Raw genomic sequence first — 16,721 nt, 5'->3', positions numbered from 1 at the left:
GAGACAAGATTCCGATTCCAAATCCACACACCATACCGATGACCGGCCCGAACAAGTTGCGAAGTTAGCGACATCGAGCGGTGCACCGCCAACTGATCTGTGGATGATGGCGTGTCGGGTGAGTCAAGTTATCGGGTAGGACCCCTCTATATCACCCCCTTCCCAGAAGCCCAGTGCACATATGTGCGTGCACGCGAAGAGAAACATGTATTTATCGCTCAATGGCTGTTTTTTTCTTTCTCTCAGATGTTGTTGCTAAACTTTATTTGCTTTTTTTCACATTTATCAACGCTGACGCTTCGCAGATGTTTTCCGCCTTCTACTCTTCATCAACCCCTTTTGAAGTCATCGAATCAAAAATTGGTATAAATATTTTTTTTTAGCATTCGCCTGCCAAAACCATAATAAATCATAGTTAACTGCGATTGGGAAGCTCAAAAATACATTCTTAGTAGTCACAATGAAATTTAAAAAATATTACAGCTTAATTAAATTAATCATAAAATTTTCAAAATTACACAAACATGTTATTACTCAATCTTGTTTACAATTTGGTAATACAAAAACCCAGTATTTAAAGAAGTACAAATAGACTTTGAAAAACTTAAGTAAAGTGCAACTTACAATTTTGTTTTGACTACATTGATAATTCGAACATGTTATTGTATATATCTTAAAACGAAATATATTCCAATTAATAGCATATGATTTTAAGGAACAAACCCACTTTAAACATTCTTAGTTTAGGTAAATTTTATGAACAATTTAATAAAATTGAAAATAAAATAATTGAGATGTCTTAATTTTAATTATAATTGGGTAGGGCATTCGTGCTTCGAGCAGTGCTCGTTGACTGATTCATTTGATGACTTCTTTGCTATTCGCTTAGCGTCTATTTGCTCATCGTTTTCATAATAATTATTCATACCAGCTCGCTTGTTTTGGGCTGCAGTTTTGAAACCATTGGAGAGCGAAATCCGCTCCTCTCTTAAGTTGGCCAGCGGGCCAAGAGAGTGGCAGCACTTGCTCTGGATTCGAGTTGGTTGTACCTGAGCCTGCCACATGAAAAGATCTTTTGGTTTCTGGTCGATGGCCTCGCGGGTTGGCTTTGGATTTTAATATACTTTTTCGAGCTTGGCGGCGTCTGGCGAGTGAACGTCTACAAAATATATTTATAGACACATACACATCTATAGAATAACGTTGTTACTTCTCTAATTACTGTTCGGGGGGTAACTCGAGGGATTTGGAAGAGTTTTTGGCAAGGCTGTGGGCCGTATGGGGATTTGGAACACCCGAATTGGTTGGTGGATTAAAACTTCTCGAGTTGTTTTGGGGGGGGAGGTTTGGTTCGCAGTTTTTTACACCAATGTATATATGTGTGGGTATGGGTATTATGCACACCTATGTATAATGCTTGTATAATTTGTATAATCTTCTTCGTGGGTCGATGAGTGCCGCTTCCGCTTAACCGCTTCCTGCGCTCGCTCTGGTTCCCAAAAACAGCTAATTCCGAACGCCGTCGGATTACAACTTGAATACGTTTTAACAATGACACGGCAATTTCAACTTCAACATCAACGACACTGATAACAAACAACGCGAACTTACTAGCCTAATTGTGAGTTACAGTTGGGACCGCCGAACACGGAGCGTATACGCAACGCTGGCCAAGACGGCCGGATGACGAGAAGCCTGCTTCCCCTTCCGGTTGCTCTTGGTTGCTTTTGGCTGCTCTCGAGCGCCCCTCTCACGGATCATTTCACAACGACTTGCCACCGATTTCCGATTGGGTTCTACAATTTCATAATTCGGTTACATCAAATGCGGTTAGCACGCGATGCCACGCTACCTATACCTAAGGTACTATTCACAGTTCAGCCGCCCGCTGAAAATGCGCAGCACAATAAAAACGGGTGTATCTCGCTCGATTCGCGTTCGCTATACACTTATAAGTGGGTGTCTGTATACACTATATATATATATACTATATACGGTTGTTCAGCTAACAGTTTACGTGTACAATTATACTACAAAAATTTGACTCTAAAGTATACTTTTGTTTTAAGTTTGCTTAATTTTGGTTTTAAAACATCCATGTTTTTTGTCTTTTGTATTTGTATTTCGTTTAGTTTTAGTTTTGTTTTTGCTTTTTTGGTTTTGGTTTTGCTTTCGATTTCGATTTCGACTTCGGTGTTCTTAATAAAGTTTACAAAAATACTTCTCGGTCCAACTGAAGAGCGTCGGGGAGTGACACTTAATTGAAGCTTGACCTGGCTCGAGCTCTCAATCGAATCATCGCATCCGCATTGGCATTGGCATTGGCATTCGCATCGTGTGTGTATTGTGTATTTAGATTAGTTGAGTTCACGGAGCCCTTAAGGATTCCATGCTGGACGTGCTAAGACTATGCCACACAAGCTATCCTTTATCGCTGCCGACCCAAGGCTTAAACAATTTACATACATTATTTAATCCAGTTTCCTATATGCGTATGCGTGATTGTCCAAGGTTGATTTTACTTTAGGTTTACGTTTACGTTTATTTTCGCTTTTCATTAGGTTTTAGTTTGGTTATCGCATTTTTGACTCGACTCTCTACTACTCGCTCGCTAACAAATTTCGATTTCGGCTAGGCTTCAGACTAAAACATTATGGTGAGGATATTCTTAAATATGTTCCTAATCGCTCCGAACATCGCTCTTGAATCGCTTCCGTATCTAGAACTATAAGCCAACATTCAATGCGCTCTAATTTAACGTCTAAACGACAATTGCTTAAGTCTTTTAGTCTACATTTCATTTACGTTACGTTACGTGGCGGGTTCTCTATGTACGTCTATATTCCCCGATGTCCGACTCGCGTCTCCCGACTATAGCTATTACATAATACATATACATATATATATTTCTGTTCGTATGTATGTGTACTAAACGGGGCTAGTAGCGAATGGTGGGCGTGGGAGATGGGGTATGATAGCTAAGGCTGAAGGCTCAGGTTTAAGGTTTCCGTTTCCGTTTGCTTTTTTGCGTTTCGTGTAGCTTTGCTCTTGGTTATTGTTGTACATAAATATATAGTAATATATAAGTATACATGCGCTTACAAGGACATGCAACAGATGCGTAGGACATGGTGTGTCCCGTTACCCGTATTTTACATAATATTTCGCGTTTCTATTATCTAGTTCTATGCATTTTCGCGGCATGCAACATTTTGAAAACCTGCACATTCTTACGGTACGTACATTTATCATATATGTATGTGTGTATAACTTAACGGTCGCTCCTCTACTTGACGCTGCGTTCCTCAACTTATCCTAGATCCTAGATATATATTATATGTATGCCTAAACGTAGTTACAGTTACAGTTTTCTCAAGGTGTCCGTAGCGGCGTTTCCCTTCCTCACATATTGTGTCGAAAGTTCCTCAAAATCAAATTCAAAATCGAATCGATGTGGGATAATGACAGATGATCTGTATGTGTGGTGCCATTACCTTTTCGTCGGTTGTGATTTTTCAATGTATTCGAATGTGTTCTTAACTGCTAATTACTCGTACATGAGTATACACGTCTTTGGCTTTATATTCTGTGATTTTTCCTGGGTTGCTAACTTGTCTCTGTGTTTCGCTCGACTTGGTTTTATAAACTTTACATCAGTACGGGTGGGTAAGTCGATCTGTGTGAGTTAGTTTCGAAAACTAAACTGACATTCGGATGCCATGCCTTATGTGCTAACACTTACACTAGGTTTTCGTGTTGCGGTGTTAGGTGTTTTGCGGGTGTATGGGTGTTTACGGCTAAAGTTCGTTTTTACCTCGTTAATTACTTGTTATTTACCTGGTTTTCCTGTTTACTGTCATTTCTGTTTAACATGCTATATAAAAATTGCTATACTCCACTTTAAAATCTTCCTTGGATTTTACGACTTTTTTGTTTTTGCCCTTAGGCAATTGTATTAAATTTTTATCGATTTTTCGACGTACTTAATTTACGCGCGCTGTATCTGTATAAATGTTTCAAAAATTTGCACACAAAAATGGGGTTTTGCGGGTATCGCTGGGGTTTGGGGCTTGTTCGGGCTTGGGTTTAGCGGTTAAATACTATCGATTCCAAAAATTCTAGAAAATCATGGCAAAACAATTTGAAAAGTGTTTCCATTACAAATTGCATCAATATAAATTTCAAAAGTCTCAAAATACACAAAAGTATTTCAATCTCTTGCGGTTGTTTTTCTCGTTTTTAATTTAGTCGTCGCCTCGTCTCGTCTGCATTATTTATTGTAATTTGTTCGCTTGTCGAGTGCAAAAATATGTTGTAGCCTACTTATATGCGCGATGCAAAAATATTTTCGCATTTCAAATGCTTGTAGTTGCAACTGCGACTGCGATGGTTGAATGCGGTTGGGTGGGGTGGTGCTGTGGTTAGTGGGTGGTGGGGATGGTGGTGTATGGTGGGTGGTGGTTGTGGGCTGGAGGTTGGCGAGTGTGCGGCCTAACATGTATATATTGGGGGATACATGGACACACGTGCTTCAGCCAGAATTCAAAATTCAACTACAGCGACGGCCAAAGTAATAGTTGCTCTTGTTTAACTTTCTTTAAATAACCCGATACCTGGTAAAAGGTAATTCTTTTTGTATAGAATAACAGACTAAATATCTGCCGAATATTAAACTTTGTTTTCTCGAAACTTGACTTTTAATTTCCGGAATATCTTTCAAACATATATTTTTGGTGGCAAAGTAAAATGGGTTCGCCAACTTTATTGACAGCCAGCTTGTTAAAAAGTAAATGAGTCCCTAAATTCTCATCGGACAAAGTTGAACAGAACTATTTCCTTGGCCGCAGCCATATTCATGCATATATTTTAGCACACTGAGGGAAATGGGAAAATTGCGTCAAATTGTGTATGCACTTTCAGTTTAACTGTTTAACGCAATTAGGGCAATACACAAAGTTAAACATGGTAATGGGTTAAGCGGGATAGTTAACCGCACTGGGACAAGGACAAAGAGGCGTATACGCAACGCTGGGGATTTTCCCTTCCATTTAGCAACACCTAACACTCAGAGGTTAACGAAAGCACGGTTAAATATTAAATACTACCCAAGCGACTACCAGTTGCTTAGCTCCTTCCAATCAAAGACAAAATCTGCGGGGCAAGGACGAAAGTGCCCCGCCCGCTGGGTGGGTGGGTGTCTGAATGCTGTGCTGGAGGGAGTTTAGAATATGAAATCCCCACAATCCATGGCGTAGTCGAAGTCCTCGCCCCCGATGTCGTCCACACCTGAAGAGTGAAAGTCGAACCCACCAATGTCCGTGTGGTACACCGCCCCGCTGCATGAGGTGTCGATTAGGTTAGTGCAGTGGGTGGTGGGCAAGGCGTGCAGGGTGAAGGTATCCTCGCACTGCGACCACGTGAGTCCGCCGCTCCACACCCCATTGGGCAGCGTGGCCCATCCCCATCCGTGGCCCCAGGGCAGAGCACAGGCTAGCGAGGCCTTCGAGTCCGGTTTTTTGCTGAGAATGGCCACTGCCGCATCGCTTTTAACCAGCGGATCCTGGGAATGCCTGTACAGCTTAGTGGTCATGGCTGAGGAGCAGCGATGGTGTTTACTGCCACTGGCTCCGTGGTTTGCTGCCTTACGCTGCTTAACTTCCGACTGGGTGGCAGCTGAATTTGAAAATGGAATGCAAATTCAAAAAATTGGTTAAAATAAATATAATAAAGCTGGAAATTAGGTTAAATTTAAAATAATTTAAGCTTTTGGAGATTAACCGTGAACCGGTTTGTAAGGACGAGGCCAATTTTCATATTTATTAAGTTACTATGAATTAAAGAGTCATGCAAACGGGCATGTCTAACTACCCCATTAAATATATATGCCGATTAAAAATTGTTAGTTATAGGTTTAATAATAACACTTAAATAAACTTTAAGATAAATATATACACTTTAATATTTATACATGATATTGAACAAGTGTAAACGTCGCCATCTTTTAAAAGGGTTGGCATAATGAGTAGGCGGATGGATTAAAAGTGTTAATGGGGATTTACTCACGTCTAATGCGCACCAGCGGACGTCGAAGCACGTTCATCAGGTGCGGCTTGTCCACCACCAGCTCGATTTGGGGAGGCGGCGGCAGGGTCTTGGTAATCGCATCGATCCAGTCGCTAACCTCCTGCTCCGACTTGGCCAGCATCCAGTAGACCTTGGACCGCTTGCGCTGAGATCCGAGGGCAATTAACTGGGACACATTTACGCCAGCAGGTAGCGGCGGGCGACGTGGTATCTGGCCGGTCCAGTGAGCGATGGCCAGCATCTCGGGCGCCTCCTTCACCAGGATCTTGCCCGTAGGCGAAGAGCGCCCTGGCTCCGTAAACCAGGCCATGGTCGAGTCGTCGTACAGCACCACCCATTCCTCAGCCCAACGGTTCCAGAACATTTGCTCTGTGAAGGCAATAAACATAATTCAATTAACTAAAGAATAATAATTTGCTCCGACACCTTTTAGCTCCTAATTTGATACATTTTATGATCAAACGATAATTAATGGAATGAGATAATACTCATATTTAAATTTTTTGTCTTAGAATTTAATTTGAGAAGTAAAGTTAAATTAATTATTTCCCCATCTTTTTTAAACAACCACTCATTGCGGATCGAAAGACTATAGTTTGTATCTTTTTGTACATAAGGGCTTTCCTTTACCTATGAGTGTACTCAATCGCATGCTTGCTCAAGTTAAGTGTTCCTCGAGTTTTTATATTTTTCTCTACTAATTTGCTCGAAGGGCTCAACACAAATTGTTTAGGCCATGATTTTCAATCCGGTCCAGCAAGCATGACAATGACGCATCCACAGCGCTGCCAAATCATGAGTAATTACACTTGAATGTGACCCCGAAATGATTATACCCCATTCCCGCATTCGAAGGACCGCAGTGCTCATCCATCTACCTCATCCATGGATGCTGCGTCATCCTGTTGAGCCCGAGTTGGGAGGACTGTTACTGTTGTGCTGATTTGACAGATTGTCGTCTCTGCTGAGGAGGGGCTTTGTTCGTCCCCGGGTGGACTGTGCCTACTGTGCTGACAGCCACAGGAAAAGGTCTGAATCAGACCGACCTTTCAAGGTCCTGCAATGGCGTAGCAAATAATTCTGCTGCAGGTGAATTCCTTGTTAGGTGTTATTGACTTTTGATATATGACATTTTAAGAAGACGGAATCCTAGAAAAACACCTATTAATGTCACGTGAATAAGAAAGAAAGCTAGCATGACTTCGTTGTAATACTTTCACACTATACTCTACTATAATCCGGACCTACATTTTTACTACGAATAAAAAGTAGAATGATTCCAGAAACCACAAGACTAGATACTAATTTCCCGACGAAACTATTTACACATTTAAATTTGATTTTTCACTAGATCTAATATTTATATTATTAACTTAGTTAAAACTAGTTTTGAATTTTACTCACTTTTGTAGCGTAGTAGGTAGCCGCCCTTGATTTGTTTCCCGCCAGTTCCTGTAAAAAGAGAAGAAAACGAATTTCGGAGTAAGTGCCAAGTGGGGGAATGTCCGAATGGGAATCTCATCTAGACGGCATCCGTTGCCCGCTGCCCAGTGTTCGTAGTCCGTAGCCCAGTCACACGATACCACTAATTGAACAGGAATCAGGCGCTGCAGCTGGAGCCCATTTCCCATTCAAGGACCTCTTCCCTTTTCGTCCTACATCCGACATCCGCCAGCTGAGCTGAGCTGAGCCGAGGACCCAACGCCCACGCACCGAAACTGGAGCTGCAAATTTTAAATGGAAGCGGATCCAGGTGCGAGGCGACTGGTGCACCGGATAACGAATGGCGAAAAACGAAACACGGAATTTCATTTAGCAATTCCCTCGGAATTGCAGCAGCAGCAACTCAATCAGCCAGCCACTGCTGCTGCAGTTGCCCTGCTGGCCGTTCTCTCATTTCAAATTCATTACCACTGGCATCCCATTTATTTGGTCAAGTGTCGAGAGTCGAAAGTGCGGGCGGGGTGGCGGTGCTATACGATTTGGGGCAGTGGCAAACACGACGCTTGCGGTGGACTGAATTAATTATTTCAATAAAGATGGCCAAGGCAATGGATATATGTATGGGTATTCTTGATCGAAAGCCATTTCACACCTTTTCCATCAGGGACCACTTCTTTAAAATGTGGGGAAAATGTTTGAATTTGTTTAAACTTAAATAATGCCCCAAGGATGCCAAATGGGATGTTACTATCCTAAATTAGTAACTTGTATATAACGAATAATATGTTTTTTATAAGTTTTTTAACATCGTATAAAATTCTTTTTGGGAAGAGTTTAAAAACGATTTACTTTTTTAAATAGGGTATTATTATTGCTGAAACTTATTTTATGACAATAATTATTACATAATATAAACCAGATGTTTAACCAAAAGCAATCAAAAAGGGTTCAGGTCTCAAAGTTCCTGTGATCTCAACATTCGGAGGAACATGGTTACATTGATCTGACCACAAACTTAATAGGAACGGAAATACTTCCATCCATCTGCAAAAAAATTCTGAACGAATACCATACACCCTTTTACTTTATGAGTACCTTCTACCCTTAAAGTCCTCTTTTAATATAAAAATGTTATCTTATTAAATTGACGTTTTCATAAGGTTTTTGTTCTTAGTATTTCACCATGACTTTTTTCCACAAAATGATAAGCGATTAGTGTTGCCCTGGGAAAAATTCTTGTAATTTAGAAATTGAAGAACCTCTCTGGCTTTTTTGCCGCACTCGACCACTCGAGAAAGTTGCCTTTGCAGCAAACTGATTACGGCCAAAGTGGCTGGTGACAATTTGCTCCGGCTGGGAATGGGATGCGATGAGCTTGCACAGCATTTGAAAAACGCTCGAGGCACGGCGTGCTAAAAAACGACGTTTGCCCTCAAAACGGTCTGGCTCTGCTCAGCTTTCTGCGACCTATGTAGTTTTTTGTACACTAAGAGACTAACACACTTTTCACACTTTTTTAAGTCGAAAAAAAAAAAAGTTTAAGATCTCCAAACAATTTTCATCAGATAAATAAAAAGCCATTTTTTAGATATAAGAGACAATTTCGAACTCAATATAAAATTATTGTGCTTCTTCACCTTACAGTGATTTTCTTTAAAAAGGTGAAAAATGTTTTAAGTGTACCCTGAAACCAAACGAAATGCAGACGACAACGATAGACGCAGTCCAAGTGTCGACGGAGATGATGAAAGGATGAGCTCGGGAATGGGGCTGGAAATAGTAACTGGGGGGGGCTTGGGGTTGAGGGCTGAGGGCTGGCATATATGTTGTACTGGGGTTGCTGCGAGAACGAGTTCGTCGAAGGACACTGCCTCACTTGTATAAGAAGGCAAGGCAGCGGACATCATGTGTGCCACTTCAGTGCTCGCACACTATCGCACGTAGCCATGCCCACGCACACACACACATTCGTACTTGCTTCCTTGCATCTTTACATCCACATCCACATGACAAATCAGCTAGAATTGCAAGTGGCTGCCACAGACAACGAACCCATCCCACTCTCGTATTCTCGTTCGCACTGGGGCAAAAACGAATCGGAAGGCGAAGACAGCGACAAACGTGTACAGACATAATTGCTGGCCTGGCTGGATACGAGAGTGAATAAAGGGCTGGGATATACCATGTGCATATGAAAGTATCAAAAATTGCACTAAGACAGAGTAACGCCCATAATTACTGGCATTTATTACTTTAACAACATTGCACTCCTAAACCCTAAAGATATTTCTTTCTCCAAAAACCAAACTAATACCAAAAAAGTTGAAAATAGTTAATCTATGTTTAAAAATCTTTGTTTTTCAATTTTAATAAGAACCTTTAAATTACTAGCAGGATTGAGGAAAAAGAGCTCTTCTATAATTGAGTTTTCACAATGTTCCTCCGAGTGCATCAACATGATTTATTCATGTGGCCAACTGCATTTGCAACAGCTCATCCTGCCATTCTGGGCCTCGACTCATTTCCAGCTGGTTCCCTGGCAAATACTCACTCAGATGCCCAGCGTCGTGTTTAGCGTGATCTGAGGCTGTGTTGTCTCTACTTAATGATTTAATGCAGGGAACACACCAATACGCTGTGACCACCCACACACATTTGCTGAGCAATGGGCGTGGCACCGTCAACAATTGCAGCATAATGAAACCGCATCCTGGATTCCGCTTGATAAGTTAAACGCTGGTGTGGGCAAGGGGCAGGAAGTGGGCCGAGAGGATGTGGGGATGTGAAAGAGAAAGTATCAGACAGACGCGCAGCTGCGCCTGTGTGCGAATTCATTGAGAAAAATAAGCAGCCGGGAGGGACCGAGAGGGCGGAGAGAGGCGGAGCATTTGGGGTGGGGCAGCTAAAACGAGTTCAAGGGTTTTCCGCCAAATGAGGGCACACCGACTGCCTTTCGGGGGCGCATTTTCAGTTTCAGTCTCGGTTTCGATTTCACTTTCTCCCCGATTTTTTGTACTTTGCCACATTTTCGCTTATCACCCTACTCACCCATCGCCTGGGGCTGTTGCAGCTGCAGCTGCTGCATCTGCTGCGACTGCGACTGCTGCATGAACGAGCTATCCGCGTCCGCACTCCGCGATTTCACCTTGGTGCACATGGAGAACATCTTGACTGCGATTTTCACTGGGTTTCCTCCGCTTTTCTTCGATAATTGGCTCTTGGCAGCTTTGTTGTTGCTGTTGTGGCGGTTGTCGTATTGGTAGTTTAATTGATTTTGTTGCCGTGGGGCTTGATTGGCAGCTTCCCGGGTTCCAGGATGGTTCCTCAAGTTGGTTTTCCAAGTGAAAGTGATGTCAGCGCCAGACTCGCGTTATCAGGCACTCGCACACACACACGCACGCGGCACACCAGCACACCGACTCACACACACGCACGCACAGCAAAACGAAAGTGCTTTCCCTTTTTTCTGCGTTAAATTTTCTCGATTTTGCCGTTTTTTCTTCTTTTCTCTAGTACTGTAGCAACGCCTTTTTGCCGAAAAAGTTGTTGATGTGGTTCCTCGAAATTAATAGATTAGCGATCCTGACACTGACGTCGCTAATTAGATTTGCGATTTTCGTTGCCTACTATCGCGCTGCTCTGTCGCCGAGGATGATGCTCTTCCCATCCGCGTTCTCCAAGTGGACAACAGACGTGGACTTGTGAGGAATAAGGAAGCTCTGCCGTCGGGCGGCCAGTCAATCAGTTGCTGCTGGGTCAGTTGTCAGTCCAACATGGCATTGCTATGGCAGTTGTTGCAGTGGCAGATCCCGATGCAATCGAGCTGTGGATACAATGAATACAGTGGGTCAAAGGGCAGGGCTTCTCTTCTTTTGTGGCCGCAATTATTTAGTCTGCTGCTGCTAATGGTGCTGTATGTTGCGGTGGTTCAACTGCTGTCCGCTGCACACCTCTGCTGGGTTAGACGGCCGAAACTCGACTGACGAGCCTTGCCGAGCCACAGAAACTTGGAATACAAAAATCGAGCATCGAGAACCGATAACCGAGAGCCGAGTCTCATACGAGCTCCTCCTGCCGAGGGACGAAAGCTTTCGGCTAGGACTAGGACAACACTGGAGCGCCAGACGCAGGCGGTGATGCTGCTCCTGATACGTCTGCTTTTGCTGGTGTCCTTCAACGTCCTACGGCAACAACATCAGCAAACCCGCCAGCGCCAACAGATGACAGGCAGCGCGGCTGCTTTCACTCATCTTCCTTACTTTCTCCCGAGCTTTTTTCATGCTTTTTTTTCATATATCTCTCTTTCTCTCTCGCTTTCAATGTTGCGTCCGTGTTAGTAGGTTATCCTGCAACCCACCACCCACAAACCTCCAACCATTCCTCCTGTCATCGGTGTCCATGTTTATTTGGCAACCCACTGCGACTCCGGATGGGGGGCAGCATCTGTTCCGTTCGGCGATAATCGGTAATAATGCGCTCTGCCACTATTCAAATAGGCGGCAAGTAAATAAACAGTACTTAGTACAGTTTGAACACTTGCTGAGTCCCAAAAATTTTAAAGGACGCAGCTGCCGCGCGCGAAAAAGAAATTGTGCCAGGAGTGATTTTGGAAAGACGGAGACGGTTCGCACCCAATCCCTTGGGTGCCGATGCCAGCCAAGGCAGGAAGTTCCAAACTGTTTCTCATGCGAGCACTGTGTGACCCAAATTGAAATATATTCAGGCTGCACGACGGCGATTTAATTATCTTAATTTGATTTTAAGTAGCGCCCAACGGGGACCCAAAGCGGCTCGTATCACATGGCGTATGAGCGATGTATGTAATAGTTCAGTTATGGATAACAAATAAACTTGCGGGTGTCACTGTTTTATCATCTTGTCTAGATAAGATTTTCGTGAATAGATTCTTTTAAGCAAATGTTAGTATAGCTGTAGATAGTCACCTAAAGGTTATTAACCACCTTGAAGTTTTTTTGAAGTTAGATCAATGACTTTACATAGCCCCACAAAAAGTTGTCTAACGGTGTTAAATCACAAGAATTTGGAGGCCATGGTAAATCGAATTAACTGCTCTGATGGACGAAAAAATGAGAATAAATCACTTGACAGCGTTAAATCGGTCGCCATCCTGATACTGTTCAGGTACTGCCAACTTAAAGTTCTTTATCTCTAAAAAAAATCACCCATAATGAATACCCTTTATCAAACTGCAATATATTTTATACAATCTCTTTAATAAATGGTCTCTCTACTGCATCCACCCTAGAATTGTGAATTATTTTTTTAATTAAATTGTCAATAACACCACTTATGTATGTGTTTGTCGACTAGACGTCCCACCATCTGCGCATCGTTCCTCCAAAAACCATTTTCCGATGCCCAATAAACGGCAACTGTTGTTTGCCAGCAAGTTACCCGCATTTATAGACCATAAGGCATAAGCTTCTTGAAAGCAATATCAGTATCTCCATTTCTCGTACTTTGCTGGCTTGGTTTCCTTTGCAGTTGCACTGGCTTCCAGTTTTGTGGGTAGAGGCCTTTATGACCCAGCACTTCCAATTGTGGAAAAGGGATCTCATTACGGTGGCTCGCACCTGCCTGCACTTGCTCCCATATGCGTAGTATACACACGATGTGGTACATGTCTTTGTCGCTCTTCAATGCCAGCTGGCTGTTCCCAGAGCTTTGTTGACGCTCCCTGCCCTGAGTTAAACGTGGATGCTTTGCATGTTTGCTGGGGCCCCAACCCCTGTCACAAGCCCAACCTCCTTGTGAACCTGAACCTGAAATCACTTAATCAGTTTATGCAGCACAAATTTGCCCAGGTAAAGTGGGTTTGGTATTGGGGTATATGGCAATGGTATTGGTTTTTGCATTGCCTTCGCTCTTGCTTCGCTGCTTGCAGCTCTATTCGAACGTAATGCATTTGTAAGTGGCATTAATTTGATCCTGCTTGATGTCTACTTTACTCTCAACCGCGGCATTAATAAAATTTAAGAGAATTTAATTTTTGGTTATCTAATTTCTTAAGCTTGTTATTTATTTCGCTTGAGTTTTAAGCCACAGTAGCAATATATTACAAAGTCTCATTATGATAAGACACATTTTAGGCCATCCGTCTTATATCCTTTTACATCTTACTTCGTTCTCTTTAAATCTTAAAAGTAGATATAACATATTATTTCGCAAATTGGTGAAGTAGGTAGAACTGCAAAATTCAACAGTGTAAATAGTAAAATAATTATTTTATAACATAACATAATTATTAACTTTTGACTTATAAAAACGTTTTAAAATATGTGTTGAGTTTATAAATATAAAAATACTGTTAGGTTAACTACTTGTTTTATGGTAATTTTTAAGTTAAAGAACAACATAAGAGTTAACCTTTTCAATATTTTAAATTTTTATATTCAATATTTTCTTATATTTATAACAATAAACCCATTTGTTGGCGATTTAAAACAAATAAACATTTTAAAACTAAAGGGATTATAACCACTAGTTAATACAAAATTTTTAGAAACATAGTGATAGTGAATGAGTTAATTACGACTGCCCAAGTTCTGATTCAGAAATAAATTGATATAAGCTTATATCGTTCACAAAAATGATTCTTCAGCTGAACAGAAAACTTTTAGCAACTGAACGAAATTACAAAAGAAAAAAAGAAAACATTAATAAATATTTTTGAAATATGGGAGTTCCGAAATAACCATAACCGGTTAGGGTGACACAAAGGCGAAACTATAATAAGACAATAAATTGATCAGAAATTCTTTGCAAATGAAATCGTTTTTGAAGATCGTTTCTGACAGACAAATTGTATTAAATATAGAGTAGAATTTATTTAAAATGAAACAAATCTCCTCAGGGAGATACAAATTGCCACTCTAAATAAAAGTCATTGCTCTGGTTCCAATTCAAATTGATTGAACATTTTATTGTCGTTTTCGCAGAAAAAAATGTATATTTTCTTTTTTATTAAGCCATCCCAGGCGACATAGAATTCACTTTTCATGGCTCAAACACAAAGTCCAACACCCATTTAGTGTGAAAGTTCTTTGAACCGATTAAGATCCCAACTCATTCATTGATTTTTATGCAAATTATGCACACTTTATAAATAGTTGTCTTAGTTTATTAAACAAGGGAATTTGCATAATATACAAATATAAGAAGATCGTAAGACAAGACATATAAATCTCAAATGAGCTATTTTAACGGTGGTTTGAATGACTCTTCTCTATCGCCATTCTTCAGAGCTTTATCCCCATATAAAAGAAGTAACAGTGATCTGATTTTGGCTAGTTTACAAAATGTCGCCTAATCTGGAAGTTCGTTTCGCGAACTGGATTATTGTAGTGGTAACAATACTCACAGTTCTTGGAGGTGCCAAGGCCAAGGATGAAGCCTCTGTGCCTCGGCTTATAACCCTTCAAGCTGCCAGCCCCGCTCCAGCGCCTCCGCCCCAGGAAGTGATTATAGAGACGGACTACGATCATCATCACCATCCTCCTCCAGCTTATCCTCCAGCATATCAGCCAAGTTATCCATATCCGCAGCCTCAGCCTCAGCAACACTGTCATTGTCCACCGGGTCCCCCAGGACCTCCTGGTCCACCAGGACAGCCGGGTCAAAAAGGTTATCCCGGACCAAAAGGATCTAAGGGTGACCCCGGAGAGAAGGGACCACGAGGAGATAAGGGCTACCCGGGAATGCCAGGTTTGCCTGGCCCCCAAGGTCCACCTGGATATCCTGGAGGTTCATACCCGCCTGCACCCCAGCCGTACCCATACCCTCCACCACCCTATCCTACACCGGGAAATGGAGGAGCTCCTGGTGGACATTACAGGTTCTACGATCAGTTCCGTGATGAAGAGGACCATTATTACGGTGATGAACGGGCATTTAGTCTTATAGAAGACGATCAACCCTTCATCTTGGCCTTCAGCCAGAATAGAAACCCATTTACCTCAAAAGCAAATAAAAGACGTAATAAAAATTAATCATATTTAAATAAAAGACTACTTTTTATTGAAAGTTTTTGGGGAGGTGATAGGGAAATAGCGATGAAATACTTATGTTAGATTATTCTTCTGATAAATGATTGTTGTCTTCTTATGTTCTTTTGATGAAATCAATCAGCTTTAGTTTAGCAGTCGAGTAAGGAATGGAAAGTCAAATATTTCTTTGATGAATCATAAACTTAACATTAACTGCTTACCATCGATATGGGGATAAAATTATAATTTGTAAACTAGTTTAAGTGAAAATATCTAATATAAATATTTAAATATTGTATAGCTTGATTTTATTCGCAAGATAGAAAAGATTATTTATCACATTTTGGATTATTATCCAAATCAGCTCTCCCAATATTACAGAAATTATTTTTGACTGCTCAGAAATAAAATATTTGCCAAATGAAATATACAAGTATACTTTGACAATACAATTAAAATGAAATATTAAAAATGAAAATATATGTATGTATGTATGTCGTACATACTCCCTAAGTCTATAATGACTTACATGACTTCCTCTTATTTGAGCTATTGAAAAGAACGATAAATATTCTTCTGAATAGAAGCTCAACTTCATTCTGTTACGATTTAAACATATATTTACAAAAAACCGAAAGAATTAAAAGATTGAATGTATGTAGCCTGAGGGAATGTCACCCCATGGTAAATAAATTTCGAGTTCATATCTGTGCGGCCCCTGTCGAGGAATTCAAGGCCTGGGCGTTTTCACTTTCGGTTTCCAATTACACACAGTCGCGCTTCACCAGCTCGCTCTCTCACGCTCCAAGTCGCTCTCTATTTTCCGACACGGACACAGATACGCACACGCTTAGCTTTAAAGTGTGGCCCGGTTTCGGTTTTCCACCATCCCAAGCCCAAGTACTAACCCAACCCAACCCTAGTCCTTACCCAAATCCCTATGTCCACGCCCATACTCCTGACCGTGACACAATTTCCATTGTCAGCCATCCGCAGTAACAGCAGTAAGAGCAACAGCATCCGTGGATACATAGCTGCCTGCCTGGCGACCTGCTCTATTTCTCGGGTACTCCATCCAGCTGGTGCTCCAAAGCACTCGTCCTGACCCCAAAAACTGGGCGAACAGGTGCAGGACGTCGGGAATTGGACACTTGTTGGCCTTGCTGATATCTATTAACATTTCGAACG

At 41.6% G+C, this 16,721-nt stretch overlaps 2 protein-coding genes across 3 annotated transcripts; one reads left to right on the top strand and one right to left on the bottom strand.

Annotated features, from left to right (window-relative positions):
- Window positions 1–235: 235 nt before the first annotated feature.
- On the bottom strand, window positions 236–11,487 carry LOC108115379. 2 transcript variants are annotated; one of them, XR_001772796.2, is made up of 5 exons: window positions 10,576–11,487; window positions 7,489–7,536; window positions 6,064–6,453; window positions 1,405–5,673; window positions 236–1,159 (listed from the first exon to the last, which is right to left on the bottom strand). XR_001772796.2 is itself a non-coding variant. In XM_017226815.2 (4 exons), the coding sequence occupies exons 1-4, from the start codon at window positions 10,691–10,693 to the stop codon at window positions 5,222–5,224; spliced, it is 1,008 nt and encodes a 335-aa protein (XP_017082304.1). In that variant the 5' UTR covers window positions 10,694–11,487; the 3' UTR covers window positions 236–5,221. The 2 variants fall into 2 exon arrangements, 1 of the variants encoding a protein (XP_017082304.1); XM_017226815.2 differs by having other exon boundaries at window positions 236–5,673.
- A 3,359-nt stretch (window positions 11,488–14,846) lies between these two features.
- Window positions 14,847–16,638, top strand: LOC108115235 (collagen alpha-3(IV) chain). Its single transcript, XM_017226592.2, has 2 exons — window positions 14,847–15,522; window positions 16,457–16,638. The coding sequence occupies exons 1-2, from the start codon at window positions 14,847–14,849 to the stop codon at window positions 16,636–16,638; spliced, it is 858 nt and encodes a 285-aa protein (XP_017082081.2).
- The last annotated feature ends 83 nt before the right edge of the window (window positions 16,639–16,721 follow it).

Source organism: Drosophila eugracilis, unplaced genomic scaffold (genome assembly GCF_018153835.1).
Source record: "Drosophila eugracilis isolate 14026-0451.02 unplaced genomic scaffold, ASM1815383v1 contig_1897, whole genome shotgun sequence".
Taxonomy (NCBI): Eukaryota; Metazoa; Arthropoda; class Insecta; order Diptera; family Drosophilidae; genus Drosophila; species Drosophila eugracilis.
This window is presented reverse-complemented; position numbering and strand designations above follow the sequence as displayed.